At 50.7% G+C, this 26,754-nt stretch overlaps 2 protein-coding genes across 4 annotated transcripts; both read right to left on the bottom strand.

Moving 5' to 3' along the window:
• Positions 1-12,845: 12,845 nt before the first annotated feature.
• HOXD8 (homeobox D8) lies at positions 12,846-18,357 on the bottom strand. Of its 3 annotated transcripts, XM_046017996.1 has the most exons (3): positions 18,175-18,357; positions 16,182-16,329; positions 12,846-15,819 (listed from the first exon to the last, which is right to left on the bottom strand). In XM_046017996.1, exons 2-3 carry the CDS (start codon positions 16,204-16,206, stop codon positions 15,524-15,526), a joined length of 321 nt encoding a protein of 106 aa, XP_045873952.1. In that variant the 5' UTR covers positions 16,207-16,329; positions 18,175-18,357; the 3' UTR covers positions 12,846-15,523. The 3 variants fall into 3 exon arrangements, with proteins under 3 accessions (XP_045873952.1, XP_045873950.1, XP_045873951.1); XM_046017994.1 differs by lacking the exon at positions 18,175-18,357 and having other exon boundaries at positions 16,182-17,559; XM_046017995.1 differs by lacking the exon at positions 18,175-18,357 and having other exon boundaries at positions 12,846-15,816; positions 16,182-17,559.
• A 3,877-nt stretch (positions 18,358-22,234) lies between these two features.
• HOXD9 (homeobox D9) lies at positions 22,235-24,642 on the bottom strand. Its single transcript, XM_046019309.1, has 2 exons — positions 23,502-24,642; positions 22,235-23,155 (listed from the first exon to the last, which is right to left on the bottom strand). The coding sequence occupies exons 1-2, from the start codon at positions 24,289-24,291 to the stop codon at positions 22,914-22,916; spliced, it is 1,032 nt and encodes a 343-aa protein (XP_045875265.1). The 5' UTR covers positions 24,292-24,642; the 3' UTR covers positions 22,235-22,913.
• Positions 24,643-26,754: the final 2,112 nt, after the last annotated feature.

Here is a 26,754-nt window from a genome sequence, read left to right as displayed (position 1 = left end):
CTCTCTCCACCTAGACTACCACTGTTTAATTCCACGTCTGAAACAGATGCTCCATTGGGAGGCGGAGAGAGACAGTAAGTCCCCTTTTGTGAGGTAGAAGCCCTCAATTCCTAACTTTCTATGTGCAGAAGGGAGGGGAGGAACCCGAGATTCCCATTCCATTTGTTAATTTTGGTTTGGGCTAAAATGAAAATTCACTTCTCTGGGACTTCTGCTCACCCCAAGGCAGGAACGACAAGGCAGAGAAATCCCCCACCCCTGGAGCTGTCCTGGAAAAAGTAATAAGGGACTTACTGGTTTTCTCTCCTAGTGGGCAGGGGAACTGGGAGTAGCACTGTCTCCTTCTGAGCCTGGCGCTAGCTGGAGCCTCACACTTCCCTATCGCTGCTCCAAGAACCAAGCATCTGCACTTGTATGCTCTTAACCTAATTTATGGTGGGAATTATATTTTGGCTTGTCAACTCTCAAGCCATAAAACAAAGTTTATTGGAATCACGTGCTCGTAAATAGCCACTCAGGTCTCATCTCTGCACAACCATAAATAACCTTCGGCTTTAAACTTTTATTCACTAAATAAAGGTTCACTGCAACTGTTCTCTCACATTTAAATAGTTCCAAATATTCAGGATGCAAGGGGGGTCATATTCATATCAATACCCTGGGCTTTTCAAATAGCATCTTTTCAGACAAGTCTGTTTAGGTTGGGAGGTAGTGCTATTTCGAAAAGACTGGTTGGTGGGCATGTCTTATGATTCTTTGGCTGCATTCACTGTGAGTACCTTCAACTGCTTTCTTTCAATCATTTTCTAGCTCTAGATATGGTAAATAAATAAAGAGGAAAATCAAAGGCTACTTCTGACTCCCTTATACCAGGAATTGTTTGAGATTTTGTTCAAACTTCAACAGAAAATAGTGTGGTTAGAGAGAGGCTGGGTGGGCTTGGGGTGGGGGGCGGCAGTTGGAGTTAACACTTGGCTCTGTATTGTTGTGGATGGGCTCAGTGAGAAAGGTGAAGGTAGCTACATGCCTAGAGGTTTCTATAATTTGCTTAGCTCTGACAGGGGAGCCTTTGCAAGTGACCAAACTGCTTAAAACAGCAAGACTTGGGGTTTGGTAAAGTGAGAAACTGGAGAATAGCCCCATCGGGATCTTTGGCAACTGAAGCTCTAAAAGAAGGTTATAAAACAATAAAACAGCCCTGGTGTGAAGGGGACAGGGTGTGAGGAAGCAAATGAGGTTCTAAAGGAGCCCAAGCCCAGGAAGTCAGATGTCCCTGCTCCCACTGGGCTAGGGGCTCCTGGTCCCTGCCCTCAAACCTGAGTGAAATGCTACGGCCCCACACTGCCACTCCCACTCCCACTAGAGGGTTAGCCTAAGAGAGGAGGAGGGAGTGTGCTCTCCTGCTGAGAAAGCCCAGAAAAAGGAGCTTGGGCCCAAGCAAGCTCAGTTGGGGAGAATGGGACCTTCTATGCTGGGCGAGGTGGGGGTGGGAGCCATGTCCCCAGCTCCCACCAAGCGGGCAAATCAAAAGAGAATTGACCTCCAGCACCCTTCCATAGCCCGCCAGAGTTTCTACCAATCAGTGTGAAGACATGTATGATTTTGACGATTCTGATGAAAAGAATGGGGGTTATGTGTAGGTTTGTAGAGCACACACAAACATACATGGTTTCTAAATCAAAGTCATTTGCAAGAGTTCCCATCAGCAAGTTCCACCAAGCCTATGAAAGAGATCTCTCTCTACAAAGATCTCTTTGCATTCTAACTTCCACCCATTCTCTGTGTATTTCTAAGCCCTGTGTATTTCTAAACTTCCATCAGCTGAAGGCAGGGAGCTGTTGGCTCACACTCTATGGCATTTATTTCTTCTCCCCTCCCCCACTAGCCTCTCAGGAGGACCTTTTTCTTTTACAGTTGGTAGCATTCGTTTTTAAAACACGAGTAAAGATCAACCCTTTAAAAAAATGATTTCTGATTCTGTTAGGACTAGGTGAGCAGCTTCAAAATTAGTCCCAGCTAATCCACTGTAAAAAAAAAAATAATAATAATTAGAATTTGAGAGATTGAGAAAAGATTTCTTTATTTTTCCTTAAGTTAATAAAACAGAATTAATCAAAGGATGTGTGACTTTCTAGGCAATTGTGTGAGCTTTTCATGAGGGTGGGGTACAAGAAGGAGACCAGGCTGGGGAGGTGGTTGTTTGAAACAATGCTGAGTGCCTGATCTGGGCTCGCTGGATATATTTTGAATGAATGGCAATGAAGGACGGTGACTGGGCTTGCTTGCAGGCTTCACTGTGGCTCACACAAGAAGAATAAAATGACACAGCCTATTCTGTATTTTGAGATAATAACAGGAAAGTAACTAGCCATGCAGAGGAAAAAGGAAAGGAAGACTCTGAGGCAGACATCTTCAATTAGTTCCTAATCTTAGGGCAGTCAGGCAACATGATTAAGGAGAGAGTGCCCACCTTCGTACAGTCTTCCCTTGCCTCCGAGCCCCCAGTGTTCTGGGCTTCTGTGAATGAATGAGCGAGTGGGGATAAGAAAGAACAAATTTGGTCTAATAAGAAAGCTGAGTATCAGGGAGAACAGCATACTAACTTGGGCCAATTTACTGGAGTTTTCTCAAGGAGTTTCAATGGTGGTGGTGGTAGTAACAGAAGAAGAGGTTTAGAAGCAGAGGTTGAAGTCTTCTTTAAAAACCTGTAATGAATTCATTTTGGGGAAAAGCAGGACTCTGAGACTATCCCTTCTCATTTGCCTGGAAAGGGCCAGTCCTGGGAATTCCTGCCCAGAAAGTCCCATGAGGTAGGGCTCCACCAACCTAGAAGCCAGAGCAGCTTCCCAGGAAGGAGGAGAAAGTGAAGGGGCATCTGCAGGTATCAGCTACACTCTGAATGTAATGAGGCCTGCCTGCCCTCTGTCTACTGGAAGGGCCACAACTATGTGGCCCCAGGGAAGAATAGTCTGACATTGACTTTTAAGAGGCCTCTTGCCCAGAGGTAGTTTTGAGCTTTCCTCTTAAACTAAGTGTCTGCATAACAAGAACTTTGAGACTTTGGGGGACTTTGAATGAACTCCCAGGTGGGGGACAGATGATAGAAGACTACCTAGGCCTGGCACATGGGAACACAGAATGGGGGTAGAGTCAGGGAGGGGCTGAGCAGAGAGTCCCAAGCAGGGGAGAAATACGATCCCACATTCCTGGCACTATACTCTATCACTGAAAAAGGAACAGTTTTCCCACCACCCTGAACCCTATCTCCTACAATGGAGCCTGTGCTTAGGAGCTCGGACTTGGTCCTCTGAGAAGAAAAGATGACCCCAGAGCAAAATTCCAGTAGTGAGAGATGAGATCCAAATAAACGGGCCCTGAGACTGGGCCTTTGATGATGGAGCCTGGAACTAGAAAAGACTCCAGTGGTCTCAAGAAGGGTAGGGTCTGGGATGGCCACCTTAGTACTTTGAGAAACAAGAGTGGAGGTTAGATGGCCCAGGAGCTGGGGATGGCTGGGGACTGCAGCGGTCCTCTATGCCATAGGCCAAACTTCATCTGGCATGGTTGAAAGCTAAAGAGATTATATATGTTTTGAGAGAAAATCTGCCCCAGGTGAACTCCTGGTTAAGCCAAGAGAAGTAGCTTGGCAAAGGGCTGCGGAGGCCTTGTTAGGAAAAGTCTATAAGCACAAGTCATGGAAACCAGGACTAGGGGTTGGAACCTGGTTGCAAGGGGTCTGCACAAGTCTGTGGGTTGTAGCATGAAATACTATTTACATAGCTCTTTTAAAAAGAAAGAATCTCAAAAATCTGGAAAGGCTGATGGATATTGAGGGGATAAGTCCTCTCCAAGATACACCTTGATATCACTGTGGCGCAAGTTGGGCTTGCCCAATTTAGCCCTGGAGCCTAGATCTTGGAACACAAACAAGTTAAGAGGGAGTAGGACACTTCTGGCATCCTCTGCTCTTGCCCATTGGCCTTTTGCTTTTTAACCCTGCTCCAGATGTCAAGAGGCTAGAAGGGGGATACATGCTTTGGTGCGTGGGACTGACAGGTGGTGGTGAAGGTGGCTTTCTCAAGAAAGGCCTGAAGCCTTTGGTAGGAGTCACGAATGGGCCTGCATGGGTGCAAGGCCTCCTTGGTCTGCCCGTATACCCACTGAGGGCCTAGGGGCACTTTCCTTCCAGAGGTGTCCCTGAAGCCCACCCATAGGCAGATGCCACACACCTAAGACCCAAGGGGGCAGGGCCTACAAGGCCCATTACAGCAAGAGGAAGCATCCCCGAACTAAGTTCTTCTGGGTATGTCACTGTCTGTGTGACCAAGCCTAAGGTCTGTCTTCTCCTCTGTAGAGTTCAAGAATTGGTGAGTGAACCAGGTCTCTTTCAGCTCTAAAAGTCTAGGCCTGGGGCGCCTGGGTGGCTCAGTGGATTGAGCCGCTGCCTTCGGCTCGGGTCATGATCTCAGGGTCCTGGGATGGAGCCCCGCATCGGGCTCTCTGCTCCGCGGGGAGCCTGCTTCCCTCTCTCTCTCTGCCTGCCTCTCTGCCTGCTTGTGATCTCTCTCTCTGTCAAATAAATAAATAAAATCTTTAAAAAAAAATAAAAGTCTAGGCCTGATGTTGAGCAAAAAAGAGAGAAGGATAGAAGCAACATGTACTGAGTGCTTGTTATGTGCCAAAACACTGTTTCAAGTACTTAGCCAGTGAGTTAACATACATAAGGTAGTTAAAATAGTGCAAGGCACATAGTATTGCTATGTAAGTAAACAAAACAAAACAAAACAAAAAATCTTCGTAACAGCCCTTTAAGGTACTCTTACTCCTACTTTTGAAATGAGGAAATAGGCCCCTGGGAATTGTCCCTACTTGCCTAAGGTTACATAGCAGGTAAGTGTAAAGATTTGAACCAAGGCGGTCTGGACTGAGAACATACCTCTTTAAAAATCTCCAAGTTAGCAAGAAATCAATGTCCCCTTCCCTACAAGGGAGCAATTAATTAATTAGCCTATGGGGTAGTGACATTAAAAAACGCAATTAGGGAGGAAGCTCTAGGAACCATGGGGGTGGCTGCTGCACGGTAAAGGGAGCCTAGCCCCTGGAAGCCAAAGAACATTGAAGAAGCAGGAGAGACACTTGACCAGTAGTTTGTAACTATAAGCATGCTTTTTTTTTTTTAAGATTTTATTTATTTATTTGACAGAGAGATGACAAGTTGGCAGAGAGGCAAGCAGAGTGAGAGGGGTGAAGCAGGCTCACTGCCGAGCAGAGAGCCGGATATGGGGCTCGATCCCGGAACCCCAGGATCATGACCTGAGCCGAAGGCAGAGGTTTTAACCCACTGAGCCACCCAGGCGCCCCATAAGCATGCTTCTTAATTGCTTTTGGGAGAGTGTTTACAAATTGCAGGTCCCAGATATTCTGATTTAATAAGTCTGGCCTTAACCAGGAACCTGAGTTATAAACAATTTGAACTCAGGTCTTTATTAAGAATCATTGCCCTGAAGTACGAAAAGAGGGAAGAAGAAGGCTGCATTGCCAACAGACAATGGGAAATCAGTGGGGTTGGATCTGGGCCGACTGTTGAAGTTGGGTGTCACAGCGGTGCAAGAAACGACCCGTCGAGTCCACCAAAGTTCTGAAATGGGCGCGGGGGTTAAAGAAGTGTGTGTGGGTGGTGTGGGAAAGAGCTGAGCTGAGCAACTGCAGTGTTCTCAGGCTGCAAAGTCAACGAGATTCGCCCCCTCCGAGCCTCAAGGACACCCAGAGGGAATTCCCTTGGAACCCAGGCCCTGCGGTAGGAGAGTCATGGCGAGACCCATCCGCCTGCCTGGGGAGGCGCTGGACGTTGTGCTTTTCAAGGCTGCCGATTCTGGGTACCAAGGATCGCAGTTAGGGTAGGTGGCAAGAACAGCAGCCCAGCCAGGGGGTATGGTTAAACACGTCCCGTCCTACCGCGGGGCCCTAGTGTCCTGCTTTTAGGAGCCCAGCGCGCGGAAATCGCGCCACCTCCGGGAAGACGGAGGAAGTGAGGTGGCCCGCCACCCTGCAATCTGCCTTCAGGCTCTGCGGCCTCGGGTTGGCCTAAACTGTCCATCCCGGGAAGCAGCCCTCTGGGGTGGGCGCAGTAGCTCCGAACCTCCACAGATGCCGAAAACACTAGGAGACCAAGAAGATAAGGGAGGAGAGTCACGTGTCCTCCTCTACCCCCGCCCGCGCCCGAGGCCTCACCCGCGCCGCCGCAGCGGGCAAGACCCTTGTCCTACAGCGCCTCCTCCTGGACAAGGCGCCAGACAGCTGGGCAGGGGGATTGAGCCTGCCGGGAAAACCCGAGGCTGAGGCTTCTTCGCGCGGGTGGTGGTCTTTTGGCACCAGAGGCTGGGAGCCGGTCCCTCAGTGTCCCCTGGGGGCGGCCAGAGGTCCAGAGGATCCTGAGACACCCCCCTCCCGTCCCACCCCCAAGGCTCTCGGCCCAGGAGCATGCATCCCCCATTAATTAGGCAAGTTCAGGCAGAAAATCCCTTCAGTTTATCCGTTTATTTATTTATTTGACCAATCTCTGCTGAGCCGCTGGACCCCACAGAGCCCTCGAACGTGCTGCACTGGCGTAACAAAATCCGGGAACGCTATGGCTGAAGGACTGGCCTGAAGTTTGGCGGTTTGAGCAAACGCCAGGAGAAAAGGCCTTTTCCTAAAGCAGAAGAACCAGGCTGAGAAAAAAAAAAAACACCTGGGGATCACGCATAAAAATTTTCTTTTAAGGTGTTAAAAGTGTGTGTGTACGTGTGTGTGTTTCTTTTAACACCTTTCTTTGAAAGAAGATTTGGCTTCCCTTTGGCCACTAGCTCGTATTTGCAGACTCCTTCTAAATTGGGATGGGATGGTGAGTCAAGATGATTGAAAATAACGTAGTCAAGGACAACATGTTTGGCTATATTTAGATTGAAGGCTGGAATAAAGGAAAGATGAGTAGTGCATAGGAGGGAGGAGTGGAGAGATCGGGTTCTATCTTCCTGCCCTGGGTCCACTCGCCCCCCCTCCCCCATCGTGCCTTATGGCTGGATCCCCGGGCTGGGCTATTTCACTGCACATGCGCCAGACGCCAAACCAGCGCTTAGGGCGCTGAACTGCAAGAGCAGCTCACGCGCTGCTATGAGGTTTGCGCCGCCTCGCACTGCTTGCGTTCTTACCTGCGGAGGAGCTTGGACGCCCCATCTCAGAGAGAGAGGATGCGTTACTTTCTCTTTTCTTTCTTTCTTTTTTTCCGGGAAAACCTGTATTAAAAGCCCCAGCCATCCTTTCTGATTTGCAAGCCCTGTTCCACCAAACTACCCAAATCGCCATGTTGCCAATGCACACTCTCAAGGTTGTCATCTGGATCAGCAATTTCACATCTAGTGCACGGCTTCCCTTGACCGGTTCATCGAGGCGGGGAGAAAACCACCCTACGTCGAGAAAGCACAACTTATCCCTCTTTCGGCTCAACCATCAAGTCTAAGGGACTCGTTCCTAGAAAGAGGGTATCTATTCACACCAATTCCGGAAAAGTGGCCCTAAATTGGACTTAAGTCGGAATTCCGAGTTCTGGGTGGCTTCTCCCTAGCTTCCGGTGCCCCCGCGTGCCCTGCCCCGCGGCCGCACTGCGGCAAGGCCGTAAATACCTCTAACAGCTGCCTGCCTGCCCAGAGTGAAATACTGTCTTTGTTCCGATTTCCCCCGCTTCCCTAGCTCAGAAAACAGAATTCTGGCGAAATATATTTATTTGAAGGCGCATCTGACTGGAAAATACGTTTGGTTTTCAGCCCTGGTGCTTAGCCACATTTGTAACAGCGAGATTTGCGCTTTTCCCTGGTCCCCATGAAAAGTGCAAGCCCAGCTCTCAGCCTGACCCGTAAAACACCGAGGCTCCGACATGTCAGCGACCCCCTGAACTGTAAACGGAAAGAGGTTCGGGCTGAGGACGCTGGGAGTTACACTTCCTGGCCTTCGGAGCTTTCAGAGTCAAAGTGTTTCTTACTTGATTTTTTAAAAAATTGAGTTTAATTTTTTTTAATTGGGTTAACAGGGACAATGGGGGCATTTCCGGCAGTAGCAAAAGCGTTAACTAGTCTCCTCCTGGCCTGAGTTCAAATGTGATTTGCAGATTATTTATTCCCTTAAATGCAATCGACTGTTAAGTTCCAATAAGCTCTTAATGCTACCACAGGACTTACAAAGAACCCTTCAGTCCTCCATATCTGCCCATGACCTCACCCTCTGCTGGGTAAGAAGACCTGCGGTAGGCCTAGGTTTTTAGTCACTTGGGCACACTCAGCCACCCAACCCACGGAAAAGCAACTGAAGCTGCCAACACTAGGGTTTGGTCATCATGGTCACAACTCCTCCCCACCCCCACACTTGTCCCAGCCCATCTAGGGGGCTCCTTAGGCTTTGGAACTGCCAGGGGACAGGCCTACGTGCCCCTGAGCTGGGGCCTGCTTTTCAATAGGTAATGCTTTTTACCAATATGAGACAATGATCTCAACAGCCATTGTACCGTAGTGGCGAAATAGTTACAAAATACAGGCATTCCAAATAAAAAATATCACTCAGTTTCTTATTTGTGAGACCACAGTGAGCCACGACAATTCCTCAGACGTCAACCGGCCACAAATAGTGGCCCTCCATTTTGAAGCCAGCGCGATTCCATCGCTCGTGACCACAGAAACCTTTCTACACAGATGTCATTTATTGTTTAGGAACACTTTTATGGCCAAAACGATTACAAAGAATAGTTGGAATATTATTAGGATCTGCCGCTGGGTGCTCTGGAGGCGGTATTCAGCGGTGCGCAGGTCCACGCCATGCGCAATGCGGCATATTGTCCACAGGTTTCACTGTCTCACAAGGTGCTCATGAGGGAATAGTCAAGAGGATTTGAGAGATGCATCCTCAAGTGCTGTTCAAAATCGGTGGGATAAAAGAGCATTCTTTTTTTTTTCTGCAAAGGCTTTTCTTTTGATGCACGGATAATGTTTCAGTTCGGTAATTTTGAAGAAGAGGGTAAAATGTTACTATATAACGTTTATTGGAAGGCAAAACAAAACAAAACAACAAACAGACAGACAAAAAAACCCACCAGGCCAGTGCAATTAGAGAGCAGGATATCTACTCTTTTCCTAGTCTGCTAAGTAAGAAACACTCGCGATATTTGAACTTAGACATGCTGTGAATTTCTTAAATATCTGTTGATTTTTACCCAAGACCTGCACCGGATTTTCTGATCCCATTACCTCCCAAAACATGTATTCATTTTGTGACATCAAACAATCCAAATTCATCTGATAGATTATTAGATGTGGGAGGAACCTTTCTTAAATTGTTATAAAAATTCTCTAAGAACGAGAGAAACGGTTAAAAATATTTAAAATTCCATCTCATACCTAAGGCCCAGTAAACCATAAACCCTAGAAATTAACCAGCATCACTCACCAAAGCCTAGATTAACAAACCGAACACATCCTGGGTACACAGAATCCACCCCACCCCCACCCCAGCCCCAACCCTCAACCCTCAAAAAACACCTGTTAGCCTCCCAGATACCTCTGACACAGACATGCCGCAAAACACTGCTCTATACTATCGAGTGCCTTTAGTGACCCGCGGCACAGCTAAGACGCCCAGCAACCATCTACAGATTCTTCCCAGGGTGGGGACTGAGGGGCTCTCAATCCAGTGGGGTCCGGACTCCACCTCTCGGAATCTCAAGGGGAAATGAGGCTTCCCTTCGACTTCCGAGCTCAGCTGGACCCCACCCAGGGCCCCAAGGGACGCCTCCTCAGAGATGGAGCGATTAGGAAACGGGGGCGCAGACAGCAACCCCAAGGTACCGGAGAAGTATAGGGAGTCGGGCCAAGCTCACCGGGCTGCCCAAGGAGGTGGGCGCCTGGAGCTCCTCGGCGGCAGTGCTGGGGCGCGGGGAGGAGCGACTCTTACCCGGAGGCTGCAGAGCCGGAGGCTGCTGTTGGCCGGGGCGGTTGCTGTAATCCATTAAGCGCTGCCGGGCGACGTGCACTGGGGGCTACAGGGATCCGCTCACGTTGCAGAAGGGGTCGCCCCGGAACCGCGCGGCTTCAGTCCCCCGGAGCAGGCCGGCTGCTCCAGGCGGGCGGTGTCGGCGCCGGCGGGGGCCTGAGCGCCCCGGGCTCCTTCCGGGCTCTCCCGCCCGCCGGGCTCCCCGCCGACTCCGGAGGCGGCAGCGGCGCGGCCGGAGCGAAGCCGCGGTGGGGCCACGTTGGGCGCGGGGCGGGAGCGGAGGCCGCCGCGGACCCCGCAATCCCGCAGCCCGCGACTGGATCCCACCTCTGCAGAGACAAAGGTTAGAAAAAGAGGGGGTGAGGCTCCAGGAAGGCAGAATGCGGGGGGAAATTCGCCTGGGAAATCAGGAAAAAGGCCGTGAAGGCGAGCGGCGCCTGCACATGACCAGCCGCAGCCAATGACGACCGCAAATAGGTCATAAAAAGGTCTATTACCAAGTTGTAAATTTTCTTCAAACAAAAAGGAATTTGCTGCAATTCCTTGCGGATTTTGCACATACAGCTCGCAAGCGCCATGTTTTTTCCTCTTTCTCTCCCCGCTATCTTCTGTTCTCTCTCTGTGTGTTCCTCCTCCTTTTCCTTCCTTCCTCTCTTTCTTCCTTTCTGCTCCTCTTGGCTCTCTCTGCGTCTCTTGCTCCATGGTTCCTGACTCTCACCTTTTCTAGGAAGTATTTCTTTTGCTCTTTTTTGGTTTGGCTCGAAACCTCTGCTGAATAGAGCGTTGTGTTGGGAAATGAATGCGGTGTACTGCACAGGCGCTCCGGGAGGTGCTCCTGGCAGTCACCCCCCTCTGACTCTCCTTGCGCGGGTCACTTGGCTTCCCCTCCCCTCCCGTCACAGAAAGGCCCGCTCCCGAGAGGCAGCCAGGCACTTTCGGTTTTTGCCCCTCTCATCTCCAGGCAAGCCAGACCCAGTGATCTAGCACAGAAAACCTGGGCTCTGCAGGCCAAGAAAGCCCGCCCTCCCCCTAACAGCTCTCCAACACAAATTGGGGTCCCTCCCTTTTCTTGGGGTTTCTGGGGGTAGGAGAGTCACCAACCAGCTCAAAGTCTGGAAATGGTTTTAGGTACTTGTCAACTTCTCCAAAATAACATTTGAACTCCCAATGCTTGGCATTTATCTTGGCAGAAATATCCTCCTGGAGAGTGCTGGGTTCAAGGGGAGGCAGTCTTTCTGGATCCCCTATGAAGCCCCTTGCTATGTCTCCCCTAAGTGCAGTTTTTATTTCTATGCAATTTTCATTTCCCCTTCTTCCATTGCCCCCAAATCTGTCCATCGAAAAGACTGCTCAATGCAACATTGAAGAGGAGAGGGGCTCCATTTGTTCCAGTAAAGAGCAGACCCTCAATTTCAGCCTTGGGAAAAAAAAAAATAGTCCTTTTTCTCCAAAGGCAGGAGTCACATTCCTTTTGTACTTCTGATAGGAGCTGCTCCAGAGAACACCAGCTGAAAGTGAATGTCCTTGAGGGCCCCAACATTCTCCTCATCATTAATGCATGGGCATGACCATCCAGGCTTCAGAACCTGCCTGAAAGAGGTAACCCCTTCGCCCATCCTTTCAAGGACACCGTCTTTGGACTTCTAGTAATGCATTTACAAATGCTTGCACTGGATGTCTACGGGTAGATTTTCTGCTATTAAAACCATCATATCCAGTAAGTACCTAAGTGAACAGAGACTTAAACAGAAAATACACAGCACCCTCTAAAGCAGGCCATTTGTATCCCTTGAAAAGGTTTCGATGATCTTGGATTTTTTTTTTTTTTATTAAAGGAATTCTGTTGCCATCTGTCAGCAAAAGTGATATTCTTTCTAGAAACAGTGTGCTCTAACTTTGCTGGAGGGAACCACAGCAGTATCCAAGGTCCATTAAAATGCTCTATTCCCCTGTCCACCCCCAAATTCCAGAAGAATCAGCAAACACCAGGGAAGCAGAGGACACAAGCTTGGATGTGAAATAGTGACATCTTATACATTGAAGAATAATAAAACAATGTTTTTAATTACGAAAGAAAATGTATAAGAATATGTGGGGCAAATATTGGGGCCCTTTCAAGCTAGAACACTTTACACTGATCTGTACATATGGAACTGAACAGAGATTGCTCACTTTAAAATTTTCTAAGAAATTATCTCAATTGCCAGTATTCCTCTAGCCACATAAAAGCGAACTTTATGACCCTCCTTTTCAGCCTGGGGAAGGGGGTCTGGGAAAAGACTTTGCACTTTTGAAAAGGCAGCCATATTTGCACTTTCTCCCCTGTGCAGAGTTGTAATCCAGGCGATGTGCTGGGCTTTGTGGAACCTCACAAAATGGCAGTCTCCGAACTGATTTTTCTCTAGAAGCCTTTGAGACCCACACCCTTTTGTGTGTTTCTGGTCCTTGCAAACAGAGAACCTAAATCACTTGGAAGGCTTGGTTCTTTCATTCAGTGTTAACATTGGAGGGTCCTATTTTTCTCTAAACGGTTTACAGACCTCTCTAAGCAGACTCTAAGCAATCCAGGGCCAAAAAGCAACGCTCCATTTTCAAAGGACTGTCTGAAGGTTTATGCAAATTTCTGCAGCAAAAATGTTTGCTCGTTTTGCTGCAAGCCTCAGATGTTTACAGATTTGAGCCAATTAGAAGGGTATCTTCTGTGCTCCTCACCTCGAGTCTGTCTGCATGAAACACCATGATGGGGAGTTTCTAGCCACTAAAAGAAGGTGGTGTGTGTGTCACACACACACACACACACACACACACACACACACACACACACACAGATGTAATTCCCCAAGCTCTTTATTTGAAGGCAGATCTATGATTTTCTCAACTACAAAAAGAAACATATATACCTACATTTATTTATGACCAACACTTCCTGCAATGTGTAATCTATGTGTAAGTACAAATACACCAAATATATACCCAGAATACCAAATTTGTATATGTACAAATACTCTGCAGTGCATCACGTACAACAAATTTTTTTCCGTACAAGAGCTACAATTTTACTATGGGTTGGGGGCGATGGGTCAAGAAGATACAACGCTTCCAGAGCAACACGGAATATAGAGGAAATAAGGACATTGCTACCTCCTCTTCATTTCTTGATTACCACATCCATTCATGCACCAGGTCCCGAGTCTTGCCCCAAATCAGTGACTCTAAAACTGCATTTTCAGGAGCATTTTTGAGCAGGAGACAGCGAATTTTGCTAATAGAGGAATCACTTAAATGGAAGGCAGCTGGAGTTTAGCAGCAAGAAGCTCTAGCCAGCCTGTGGCCACCACCACCATTGCCACCGCTACTCTACCAACCCCCACTGCCACCACCCCACAGGCTGTTTCCTAGCCATGCTTTCAGGGGCTTGGCATCTTTGCTCTAGAAGCCAACAGCAGAGTCTCAAGCAGCACACGGAGCAGAACGTTTCCAAATCCAGCATGCACAGTTGCAGCTGTCTCCTCTCGTGCAAATGTTTCTTAAGCTGCAGGCCACCCGTGACTTGAAATTGTCTTTCCTGGCTCAGGTCAGTGAATGCCATGGCCACAGCCTCTTCCCTGGATAGAAAGCTAGGAGGTGTTTCACTTCTGGACCCACCGGTGCCAACATTTCCTAGGTCCTTGAAGTGACAGGCAAATAGCCCACCAATGCTTGAGGGGCTGATTCAGGCCTAAGAGAGATTCCATTTTTTTACCTGTGCAATAAAAACCACCCTGGAAATTAAAATGTACCTCTTTAAAAATTAACGCATCTAAAAAATGCGAAGAGCCCGTCAATGTCTACCTTATGAGATGCTTCCCGTTTCTTCGGGAGAAGTATTAGTTTACTTGAATTTTTCCTCTTCTCTACTACCCATCTTCCCCCTCCTCTTCCCTCATAAAATGGCAGCTGCAGGAGCAGCCTCCAATGGAAAATGGATATCTTGTTAATAACAGATCTCAAACCCCAGCATCAGCACAGGCTCAGCGGAATAATCTGTGGTGTAACCCAGACTCTGGGTCTTCCCCCACTGGGCCCACAACTTGAGTCCTTGCGAAGTTCAAAGCTTTCACAGTATCTTAGCAAGGTTATTTAGAGCAAGATGCAGCTATGATCTTGAGCCTAGCTAGCCTTCTCTGGAATGAAAAAGAGACCCCTCCCCTGCATTTATTTCTTTATTTTTACAAAGGAATGCTTGTACCCACTCCTTTTTTTTTTTTTTTAAATCAAATAGAAGCTTTAGTTAAATGTCGCCTTCTAGTAGCCCAGGTGGTGGTTCCTGACTCAGGGAAAGGATTATGTGCGGCGCTCAAAGACACTACCTCTAGAAAAAGATTCATTTGTTTATTAAGGAGCTAGCTATGTTCTGGAGCGGTTGTTTACACTCAGATTTTTCTGCATTTGCTCTCAGGGCTTGTTTCAATAGGTGAGGCCATCCTGGAGAACAGCAGAGGACGTACCAACCGACATCTGAGGCGCACACAAGTTGGCTCAAAATGGGCGTGCAAACAGAGCGAAGGAAATACAAATAAATATGGCACCTATTCAAAAAAACGGATCACAGCAGCGGCCACAGCATAGAGACGTAGCGATTTCAGGCGATACCAAGCGCAGTTCAAAACGAAAGCAAGTTGAGAAATAAGAGGCATTCCACAAGACGACTTGCCAGAGTGAAAAGTTAATGAGTGAAAATGTTATAATTGGCTTTTCAAGTATTCATTCACTTTAGATGATTAAATTGCCACAATTTGTGTAGACTACAGAAAATTATTAAACATCAACTACGACATTTTCCTGAAACTTTTGTCATTGGCCCAACATCTTCCCCAAGTTTAAGGAAGCTGCAGAGCCGGACGACACATTACACTCTTCAGCTAACATGTGCTTTATGAATATTTGGCCCAGAATTTTCCCAGAGATATTACATTTACAAAATACTCAAAGAAACCTTGTAGGAGTAAACAAAAGTCACCCGAACCATTCATTATAAAAGCAGAAAAAGAAAACATAAATAATATGCTTTAATCAAATAAAGTAAATATTCTGCAGGCATAATTTTTTTAAAAAATTAATAGATCTCTTTTAATTTACTCACCATAAAGAAATGATTTTAAGTGTTCAAGTGCACTTGTTTGAGTAATAAAGCATTTTATATTCAATTATTTAGTGCTAATCATTAGGAAGTTTATGTTGTTGAGGCAAATCACCAGCTCAGACATTAAAAACTACCATTATAAAAATATAGCAACAAGGTCAGTATCAAATTACCCTTACATAGGACAGCTCAGGGGCTGCTTCTATGTGATACTAGAAACTTTTAACACCCAAACCCCTCTCAAAGCGCAGAAACCTCAAGAGCAGTGACATGAAGGTAGCTTGAAATACAGGTAAAGTCCTTTCCAACAAAGAAAATAGATGGTGTCCAATAGCATGTGTTGATCATTAGTTTTAATAGTCTGTGGTAAAATTTTAAAGGTAGAAGTTAATTTGTCAGGCCTTCAGCTCTGTCTTCCTCCAGCTCTTGGGCTTCCTTTTTGGTTTCCCCATCCTTTGCCTCCTGTCGGGAAACTGGGAATTTGTCCTTATTGTTCTCTTTTTTCCATTTCATTCTCCTGTTCTGGAACCAGATTTTTACCTGTCTCTCCGTGAGGGCTAGGGCGTGGGAAACCTCAATTCTTCTCTTCCTGGTCAGATAAGGGTTAAAAAGGAATTCTTTTTCCAGCTCTAGGGTTTGGAAACGACTGTAGGTTTGTCTTCCTCTTCGTCTACCAGGAGCTGCTGATTAAAAAAAAGAAAGAAAGAAAACAAGCGTTTTAGAAATGTAATGGTGCCTCTGCAGGTTGCTGGAGCTTTCTCGAACGTGTCTAAAGGATGAAATACAAACAAGTCTCTAGCTCTGATATATATAGGATACGCAGGCAAGAGGAACAGAGAGAAGGTCTTCACAATTACTGTCCCCATCATCTTTACGCGGTTTCTACTTTATGGGGGGGAAAAAGTATTACTTTATGAATAAGAGCTACGATAGCTACATAAGAAAAAGGAGAGGGCAAGGAAAAGGTAGTTTTAAAGCTAGAACGTGAGATGAAAGCAGATTTCTCCCCCTCTCCCCGCATTGAAAAAAAAAAATGCATCCCAACCTTGTGGTCTCATCCAGGGAAACATTTGAGAAGGAGACGAGCTCTGATTTAAGTGGTCTGGGTCCTCGCCAATATTACCACTGGACGATTTACAGTCAGGATATTGTACCAGCTCGGCCTCTTGCTGGGTCGTAAAAATCGGCTGTCTCTGTAAGTTATCGTATCCGTAAAACTTCGTGGGCTCCCCGTGACAGGCAATCCCGCCGCAGGGGGGAGGCGGCGGCGGAGGCGGAGGATGCGGAGGAGGAGGGGGGGCGACCTGGTAGGCTGAGGCCGGGCTGCCCCCGCCGGGGTGGAAGTAGTCCTGGCCGTGGCCCGGGCCGCCCCCACCACCGCAACCCGGCCCGGCGGGCGGTGGCGACGGATGCGGGTGCGCGTGCGCCTGCGGGGGCGCGTGCGGGAAGCCGGCGGCGCTGTTGCCATAGAGCTGCAGGGCGGCTGCGGCGGCGGCGTGGCGGCTGCCGACCTCGGGCGCGAAGTGACAGTCGTAGTAAGTGGGATTGATGGCCTCGCCCGACGCGGCCGCCGCCGCCGCCGCCGCCGCGGCCGCCGCCTTGTACTTGGAGTACAGCGGGTTCACGAAGTAAGAGCTCATCGGGGCGGCGGCGGCGGTGGTCAGGGGCCGAGGTAGGGCGGCCCTGGGCGGGCGGTGTGCAGCAGGCAGGGAGCGCGCCTTAGCGCGGCCGCACTGCCGCGGGGGCCTCTGGGGCGGCTGCTCGCTCCGCCGGGGCCGCCGGGCTACGTTGCTGCTGCCACCCACCCGCCCGCGCCGCGTCGCCTCTGAGGCCCGGCCGCTGCGGGCACTTGGCTACTGGACGCTCATGCCCGGCTCTCGCGCCCGCCGCGTCGGCCTCGCGCCGCCTCCCTCGCGGGTCGCGGGGCCTCACCCAGCCCCCGCGCTCACCACCCGCCCGGGCTCTCCCGGCGCGCGCCGGCTTGGCCGCAATATAATCGCCGACGCCCCGGGTGACCTGCCCCGCTGCCTCCACTGTTTCCTCTCAGGCACCAGGCGGCCCTGAGCGCACCGGGACAAGAAAAAAAGTGCGCCCGGCCCACGGGGACACTCTTTGGCTTCGGTTTACAAACGCCCGCTCTGGAGGGAGAAGAAAAAAACACCCTCTACCCGCCACCACCTCTCACCTCGGCCCCCCCGCGGCCCCCTCCCACCGCTCTCGCCGCCGCCGCCGAGGCTGCCGCCCCGGTGCGCCCCGGCGAGGCATTTTCGCACCACGCCACTGAGTGGAGAAGATGGGGGCGAGATAACCGCGCGGAGGGATCCGCGCGGAGGCGACACCGTTGCTCCCGACGGGACTCCTCACGCTGGTCGGGAGATGCCTCCGCCGGCCTTAAAGGGGGCCCATAAAGCCGCACTGCCAAGGGCTCGCCTTGCCCCCCGGGGCCTAGGGAATGTGGCTCGCGGCTGGCGTGGCGGGGGCGCGAGAGAAACTTACACTTGGCGGGGGGGGGGGGGGGGGGGAGGAAGGAAGGCCACTCCCAGGAGGCCAGGGCAGCAAATGACTCCCTCCCCTGGCCCCTAGAACAACCCCCCCAGAGGTTGGCCGTGGCTTTTGCGCTTCTGGACACGCGGGCGCAGACCGGGGAACAAGGGCAAGTGGAGTAAACTGACCCGACCGCGTACATTTGGGTTGGGTCTGGAGTGGTTTGATTAAAGGCCACAAAGGTGATCCCCAAACCTGGCATTATCAAAGCGAATCTACGGCCTTCTTTTCCAGGCGGGCAGGCTTTGTGGAAATGAGATGTACATTTACCCTTGACGCACTGCACGCCTGGCTGAGGCTCCCAGGTTAATTGATATTTAATGGAAATCATGCCTATGAATATAGTTTCCATCATTTCACCCTTGATAGACGTCAGCACCAGGCGCAGGGGGAACTGAGGAATGTGGGGGCGGCGAGGGCGGGCAGATTAGCATTGCTGAGGGAGTAAATAGAAAAGCGGACAGAAATGTTCCAAGGCGGGAAGGAGAACTCACGCTCGGGTGGGTGATATTTCCTCGAGCAGGACGCGCGGCTCCCGGGTCTCAGCCCCGGCACGGAGCGGACCAGGGCAGGCGGTGGCCCCGGGCGAAGCGCGGGGGGCCGACGCCTGAGAGTCCCCACTTGGAGCCTCGGGGCCGGTGTTAGGATCGCTCCGGTTCCGGGCAGCTGCAGGCGGCGCCCATCGTCTGCTCATGATTCTAGTTCATCTGCCAAGCCTGTGAAGTGACTGCTGAGAGCGGGCTCTGGATTCAGCTTAAAAAGTTACTAATTTTTCCGAAAGAAAGGAAAGAGAAGGGTCATCCTAGCTTGAAGGATGAGGAAGAGAAACGTCCCGTGTCATGTGGGCAAGTCGAATGTGAATCGGCAAAATATTCCTGATTTTACAAGCCCGCTCGCCGTTAGCCGCCGTTTTCTCTTGCTCATACCCCCTTTTTTCTCCCTGTCTACTCCCGTATTAATGTCCAATAAGTATAATAAGTCGATGTTGAGTGCGTTTTCCCTTGCCAACTCGGCATCTTTCGTGGGCTTTTCAAATGACCCGGGCCCGTTTTCCTTAGGGATTATCTATTGTTGTGAGGGCACCAGGCCCACACCAGCCTTAACCGACCTCGGAAACATGCCCCGAGCCCACGGAGGGCGCTCCCGCTAAAGCTAAACCACACTACGCCGGTCTCTTACGCCAAATGCAAATATCTAAAAACCCGAGAGGGCCCCCAAAGGCGCAGCAGGCGAGTCATTTCCACTACCCCCTACTCCTTGTGGGTTGGTCCAGTCTGTGACTGCGATCCTGAGGTCAGTCCGTGTGGACTGAATCATATTTTGCAAATGGAGAAAATGAGATCGAGACGGAAAGGCATAACAAGATTATGTTTAATACTCTTTCAATTGTTTCTACACAATGGCTGATAATGGTCAAGGTAAACGGATGGTTAATGAATTTCCAGATGATAAAGGGATGCTTTATTTTTTAAATTAGTGGGGAGTGGAGGGTGCGGGGTGGGGTGAGGGGAAGGGGGTTTGTTGTTTTCTGCAGGATATCCCCAGGTAAAACTTCCTTAAAATCCGAAGGCGAACAAACCTATGCTGATAGTTAAAGATTTGTACTTCAGCCTTGCAAATACCCAATTAAAAGAGAATTATTCTCAATAAAGCCTTGGAACCAACTTTGTAATTGTGGCTTTTTAAATTTCCGTGTTTGGTGGGTGCGCTTATGCGTATTTAAACTCTGGATCAATAAATGGGGTTTTGGAACAGAATGGGAAAAAGAAGAGCGAGCCCAGATCTCAATACTACAACGTACCTTCCAGAACTTTGTTTTTCCTTGGGGGGGGGGGGGGACACAAATACTACGAAATTCATTTCTACATATTCTGGCCTAATTAAGAAAGCATTACAACACAACATTTCCTCTTGGGACAAAACACTAAACTCCCCCTCGCCCCCACCCCAAGCATTCTGTTTATAATCGGAATGGGAAAAGAGTGCGATTAACTTTGTAAATAAAGATCTATGCTTTTTACATGCTTGTTTTGATAGACTGCATTAACTTAACCATAACATTTTATAGTTTCAGCTGTGCCATAGTCCAAATTTTCTGAAATCCTGACTAATCCAAAATTTTATACCTAACAAACACGCCTGGAGAACTTAATAGTGTACACTGCTTCTTTTGGTTAAATTTATCCTGATTAAGAATTAAAAATAAGATTGTAAATATTTTAAATCAAAACCTTCCTCGCCTCAACGCCAGCTTTACGAGATCACAAAGTGGAGCAACAGCGCTCTCTAGTGGCAAAATGCCGCCTCCAGTCGACCGAGTTTAACGTCCCTTTATCCGACTCAGACCAGTTCTAATCTTGTTCTTTATTTTGACTGGGACTTGGATCGTTGACACTAATAATGCTTCATCCCTTTGATTGTCAACAAGTCAAGTGAAGCAAGCAGGGGCTCCTGAACGCCAAAGATATCTGTACTCCCAAGAGCTTCCAATAGTGTCTTTTTCAAAAGCTTCCAGACCTTCTTTTGCCAGACACAGTAGGTCCCCATTCTGTAATCGCCCACAATTACAGGACGGGCTGGACTGAAGAAAAATTACAGCTTTCTAAATATCAACTACAGCAGGCTTTTTTGTCAGAGGAGCCAGGCACTTCGAAAACGAAGAAATGATAGTTCATTTTATTGGTATTTTCTTTTAAAGCTTGTTGCTCAGCAGTAAATCTTGAATATTTGCTATTTTAACTTATTTTTAATCCTTCAGGCCCATTTCACTGGGCAATCTGGGGACAAGGGAAGGCAGAATTAGAAACCAAATTAAAAGCTTTTTGCTGGATCTCTGAGCAGCTGTCTGGAAAGGACCTGTTTGGCTGTGTTTATTGGCATTTCTATACACAATAAATGAGATTTTAAATTTATATCACAAGTCACAGAGTGAGATAAACAACTAAGCATTCCACTTGGATTTTTGTTAAAGCAAAGACTTTAATCAGCTGAGGCATTTCCTTCGAGGTTAATCTTTTTTCTCAATTTCAAAAATGTTTTCTTCCAATTCAGCTGTAACGATTACATTTTTTATAAGCAAGGAGAATTTGGAACAATACTTTTGCTGCAAAGTTTGGAATGGAGGGCCAGGTACTTTTATGAAAGGGCATTTAAATACATTTTTCCTGCCGACCCTGCCACGATTCGGCTGGGAGACCCTGGGTTCCAGTAAATGATTCAAGATCACTAACTTCTCCCCAAATAACAGGCCAATTAAAAAAGAAAGAAAACGAGCTAGCCCGCCATCATAGTGAAATATTATAAAGAGCCACCCACCATAGGCTAATTCTAATACCCGGCCCGTTTTAAAAATCAGGAATATATCATCTCCTCTTTCCTACCCTCCCCCATTTTTATTTCCTAGGTGCTCACACCTCATGGGGGACTCTCAAGTCCCTGTCTTCTTGGTCCAACACAGTCTTGTTTATATTTTATTGTCCAGATTTTAAGACCCAGTTTTGTCTGCATTTTCCCCTTCCTCCCACAAACACAACATCAAAATGAGATGGTTTCAAAGCGAAGCGCCGAGCCTGTCGTAAACTCATTACCTCCAGACGTCTCGCCGGCTGGATGGCTTTATGACACCTTGGCTCTTCCTGTTTTCAAAGAGCCCTAGGTATCGGGTTGGCCGCAGGGGCGGGGGTACGCTGCACCTTCTGCCAGATCTGGGCCTTGGCTTTCCCTCCCAGCCCCCGTCTGCTTTTCCTTCAAGTCCCCTCTTTCATCAGGATCCCCCCAAACTCTGCCATCGCCACCCCCCTTCTTCCACCTAGCCCAGGCCATCCGGCGCCACCCACTCTCCGGCCTCCAAAAGCTGTGCTGGGCCCGAATCTTCACTTACAATGACCTTCATTTTAGCCCCTGAACGCGGACCTCAGAGGGCCAAGCTGGGGGCTAAACTCGCACTGGAACTGAGGGGGGCGGGGGGAGGAGGCACTGAGATGGGGTGGGGGTAGCTGCGGAGGAGAGCCTTGACCATTTTGATCTGCTAAGGTCACTTTGGGGCTCTTGAGTGTGTGCAGGTCGGAAGCTCGCAGCCTAACTGCTCAGTACTCCAGGAGCCAGCCAGCCTTTGGAGGTGGGGGAGTTGCTCCAGAATGCAGTTGGTCTTTCCCTTGTTTAGAGAGGGGAGGGGATGGCTTGGTACCCTTGAGCAGGGGGAGAAGGGGTGCGATGTGCCAATGCCCCAGCGAAAGGGTGCCTGGCTTCTGGGGCCCGGGGGCTCCGCTGGGCACTGCTGTGAGGCTGACACTGGGCGGAGGGCCGGGAGTTGGCTAAGAAGCTGGAAGCAGGCTGGGGGAAGGACAGAGCAGCCAAGGGCCCCCCTCTGCCCACACAAAGGGTAGACTCAGAGGCACATCGGACCTTAGGTGGAAGGGCCCTAGATTTTTAGCAGTGTCTCCCTCCCAGGGATGGGAGAGAAGTCCGGGGGTGGGGGGGGGGGTGGTATCTTGCAGAGACAGAGAAAGCAGGCACACAGTGTTCAGGGCCAGCGTCTGGGCTCCGTTTGATCAGGTCAGCATTTATTGGTAGGAAGCGGTAACATTTACAACTGGTCCTCAGGCAGGAACCCGGAGGGCCTACACCCGCGGCCGCCCACGCAAGCCGAGCCCTCCCCAGGAGCGAGCGGCCCCTCCAGTGCACTAAGAATAAACCCCCCCACCCACCAGAGGCCCTGGGCTCCCGTCTCGGCCTCATTTCAGGTCTCAGTGAAGGGCCCGCGGGCTCCCTGAGGAAAGGGGACTTTCGTAACTGGTGGGCAACCTGGGAGGGCCTCCCACCATTGTCGCTCTGCCTTCATTCTCAGAAGTGGGGCGCCCTTGGCCCCTGCTTGAGCAGCGCTGGGGGCTAAACTACAGCACTTTTCAGAAACATAGGGGACATTTACACAGGGGAGGGCTCCTCAATCCAGCGTGCACTCACAAAATATAGCATTTCCTATGGAACCAACGGTTCAGGAAAGGGAGGGGGGGGAGGCAAAACGCAAAGCCACTTTGTTTCTCCAACACAAAAGCGAGCAAATACAGAGTCCCCCCAAATACCTCACAGAGACCAACCACACAGTCACTTCTACCTAAAAGGGAGAGGGGGAGGAAATGTCCGAATCGCTGGAGAGTTTCTGGAAATCAGCACCCACAAACAAAATCCCCACTGCCTTTGCAGCGCACAGTGGTCCCGCCAGCGCCGCGTCGGGTCAGTCTCCTTTGGGGCATTTCTCCTTGCTCATCTTTTTCATTTTCATTCTACGATTCTGGAACCAGATTTTGACCTGTCTCTCTGTGAGGTTCAGAATCCTTGCCACCTCGTAGCGCCGGTCCCGGGTGAGGTACATGTTAAAGAGAAATTCCTTCTCCAGCTCAAGCGTCTGGTATTTGGTGTAGGGACAGCGCTTTTTCCGGGTGGAGCGAGCGTGGATCCAGTTTGCTGCAGGGTTATCTATGAAGAGGGGAGTTTGGAGAAAGGGATAGAGGGGTGGAGGGGAGGCAAGGAGAGACGACAGGGTGGGGGAAAGAGGTCGTTAAATTAATTTCACCGAGGATGGCCGCTTTTCACAACTTGGGGGGAATTATCATAAAAAGCCTTAATGCCCGCGCTCTGTTTACCGTACAAACCGCGCGCCTAGGGTAGGTGGTTATGGGAAGCTTTTTATGGATGCGTGTTGCTCGCCTAGGCTAGAGTAGGCGTCTAGACGTTTTTATAGGTTAGTAAAACTATCAGTTTTGCACATTCGAGCCTTACAGGTTTCAGCAATAAATCAGGGGGCAATTTCTTTTGCACTTACTTGGGTCAAGTTGCTGCTGCGGCGGCTGCGGATGCTGCTTCTCCTCCTCCTTCAGTGGGCAGCCTGGGCTCGGGTGGTCGCTGCAAGCCGGGGGCTCCGACGAGCCTCCTGCCCCGGACCCGGACCCGATCCCTGCCCCGGGTGCGGTTCCCCCAGCCGCCACTGCCGCCTTGTCCCGTAGGAACGAGTTGCAGGAGAACTCGGGGCCGCCGCTCCCCTGGGACTCCCGGGCCGCGGAGCACTCAGTCCTTTTGGAAGAGGAAGAGGTGGAAGTGGAGGAGGAGGTGGAGGTGGCGGCGACAGGGGTCTGGGCCGCTCCGGTTTCAGGCTTAATTCCGTAGTGCCGCCCGTTTGGTGGGCCGCTGGGGCCGGGGCTGGGACCAGGGCCCGGGCCACCTCCGCCCCCGCCGCCGCTACCGCCGCCGCCCGCGCCGCCAGGAAAACCGGGCAGCGGCTCCATCCAGGAGCGCATGTAGCGGCCGGGCTCGGAGGCGGCGGCGGCGGCCAGGGGCGGCGGGGGCACGTACGGGTGGTAGAGGCCGCTCATCGTCGCCGCCGCCGGGGGCTGGGCGGGCACCGCGGACCACGAGGCGGAGAACACGGCCGATTTGGGGGCAAAACTACACGAGGCAAACTCGGCGGCAGCAGCGGCCGGGCTGTCGGCCACACCTGTGGGCCTGCCCTGCGCGCCTGGCCCCGGCGGTCCAAAGCGCGCGGCGAACACCTCGTCGCCCTCATGGCCTATGAGCGAGTCCACGTAGTAGTTGCTGAGGGTGCCACTGGAGGACATTTTGAGGCGCCGTGCGCTCCCACCCAAGGTTACACTGCCCGCCGCCGCGCCGCTCCCCGCCGGCGCCGGAGCGGCCGACTAGTTCGCAGGCTGCAGCTTCCACCATTGGTCGCACGGCCCACGTGATCATATTTACCAATACCGGGAGTAAATCAGTCCGCTAAACTGGGGGCTGCTGTGATTTTAAAAAAAAAAAAAATCATCATCAACATAAGCGCCGCAATTAGAGCCCATGGGCCCGGTCCGTGCGCCCGGCTCGGTCCGGCCTGGCTCGGACAGCCTGGCGGTGGCTGGAACTACTACGCTCGACCGTGGCCGCAGGAGGCGCTGGGGACTATTTGTTCGTCTCTTCTTGCCGTCCTCGGTCCTGCTTTTCAGACCCAGGCGCTGCCTCTCCAGCCCGTGGACTCAGCCCCCGGCCGTGGGTCCCGGACGCACCGAGCGCTGGGCCAGAGCCCCGGGCGGGCCAGGGCAAGCAGGGCGGCGTGCGGCCCGAGGCAGGCCGGCCTTCAGAGGCGGCCCCCTGGCGCCCGAGGGGAGTTTTTTCCCTGTGCCTTTCTCGCTACCCAAACGCACCCCTCCCTACACATACCCACACACGCTCTCTCACAGCTTGTCGTGTTGTTTAAAACAGGTGGAAGACCTCTGTAATGATATTATGCCTTTCAATAAAAATTTTATGAGGTGTATTTGATTATAGATTAATGTGTCCCTAATAAAACGGACGGATGGAGCAGCTCGGAGGGCCTCCTCCCCCTAGCACACTCACACACGCCCGCGCAGCCACACACACCCCCGACGTGAGGCTAAGCACACGCCGCGGCCCGAGGGGTGAGCTGGGGCAGCCCGGCCCGCCGGCTGGGTGCTGCGGCGGCCTCCGCTGGGGCTTCTGTGTGCCCTCGGAAGTGCTGGCCGACTGCAGCGTAGGCACCGCGGGGACGGTGGCGGCCAGGATGCCGTGTCTTTCTCCGGGGCCGCTGGAGAGGCCCTGGAAGAGAACACGGCATAGGGCAGGACCCAAATGCTAGCGCAGGCCCGCTCCCGCCCACCTCCCGCAGCCTGCCTCAGAGAGGCCAGCGGGAACCGCATCTCCCCGGGGCCGGGCCGCTTCTTGTGGCGCCACTGTCTTCCGAATTCTTCTTCTTCTTCTTCTTCTTCTTTTTTTTTTTTTCTCCAGAAGTAAGGTTGGGCAGCCTTGAATCTGAGGGAAATGCCCATTGTCACTCCCAAATCCATGGTACAAAGCCTCGGAAGCTCGGCTGGGAGCCGAGACAAAAGCAGCCCGAGAGCAGGCGGCAGAGGATATATTCCTCACTCTACAAGTTGCCCAGAGCACCCTTGGAGGGATCCCAGCCCACCTAGAGCCCCGGAAAGGAAGGGGGTAAATGGCTACTTATGGCCTGATTGATTGCCTTTGCCAATGGCTTTCTGATTTTGTTCCAGAGGCGATGCCTTTGCCTGTAGCACGGGTTTTCCTCTGAGACATGGCCCCCTGTCAACAACTAATGGCGCTCCCCACATCGCAGGCAGGAAACGGATAAGTTAAAATTGCCCTCCTTCTCCTGCCCAACCAATGGAGGTCTGGTCAAATCTACTCTTGTGTTTCCAACCTGGCATTGATTCCCAGTCTTCTCTCTCCCACCCTTAAGAAATGGCTCCCCTAAAGGGTTCTGACTTGGAACTGGGAAAGGTTCTTGGTTTTCAGGAGGAAGTTTAAAACTCTGAATAAATACTGAATTTCCCAAAGACTCCCTTGATGGAAACTGTAAGGCTCAGAGCCCCTGAATAAATAGTTTCATGGGGAGAAAAACTGAGAAGGATGTTTGGTGAAGCTCCTTGAAGTCGGTGGAGACCTTTTGAAACCACAACACAACATGAGGAAACGAATTCTCTGTCGGCTCTTCCCTCTAAGGCCTCTTCTCCTTTCTCCCACACAGGACTAGATAAGCCTGGACTCTCTCAGTGAAGGCTGGCTGGAGTTTTCCAAGCTGGGTCAGCAGCTGGAACATTGGACTCATGTGAAGTCATGTTCATTTGCAAAGTCCCTTTCAGTCACCTTTTGTACATTTTCTTGTCTCTCCGATACAGTGGCTCCACCCAGCAGTTTATAGTTAAATAGGGGGAGCATTACCTGGGAAGGGGGAATCTTTTTAGAAAATTTTACGAAAATTTCATGTGGGCCACTGAAAGCTAATGACTGAGCATGAAATCCTTCCACAGGGAAACCAGGGCAGAGTGGGATGGGAAAACTCACCCATCCTCGGCTTCGCTGTGGCCTGGCTCTTCTTGCGCTTGGGATAGGGTGGGGGTGAGGACAAGGAAGGGGGCAGAACTGGAACCGTAGCAGTGCTAGCTGCTGTTTGTCCTTGTTCCTGTAAGGGAGGCCGGGCGGCTTCCAGGTGGGCCAGACTGGTTTCAACCTCGCCCCTGATGATGGCAGGCCAGTCAGAAATCACCAAGACC

This window comes from Meles meles, chromosome 9 (genome assembly GCF_922984935.1).
Source record: "Meles meles chromosome 9, mMelMel3.1 paternal haplotype, whole genome shotgun sequence".
Lineage (NCBI taxonomy): Eukaryota > Metazoa > Chordata > Mammalia > Carnivora > Mustelidae > Meles > Meles meles.
Note: the sequence above shows the minus strand (reverse complement) of the source record. Positions and strands in the feature narration are given on the sequence as shown.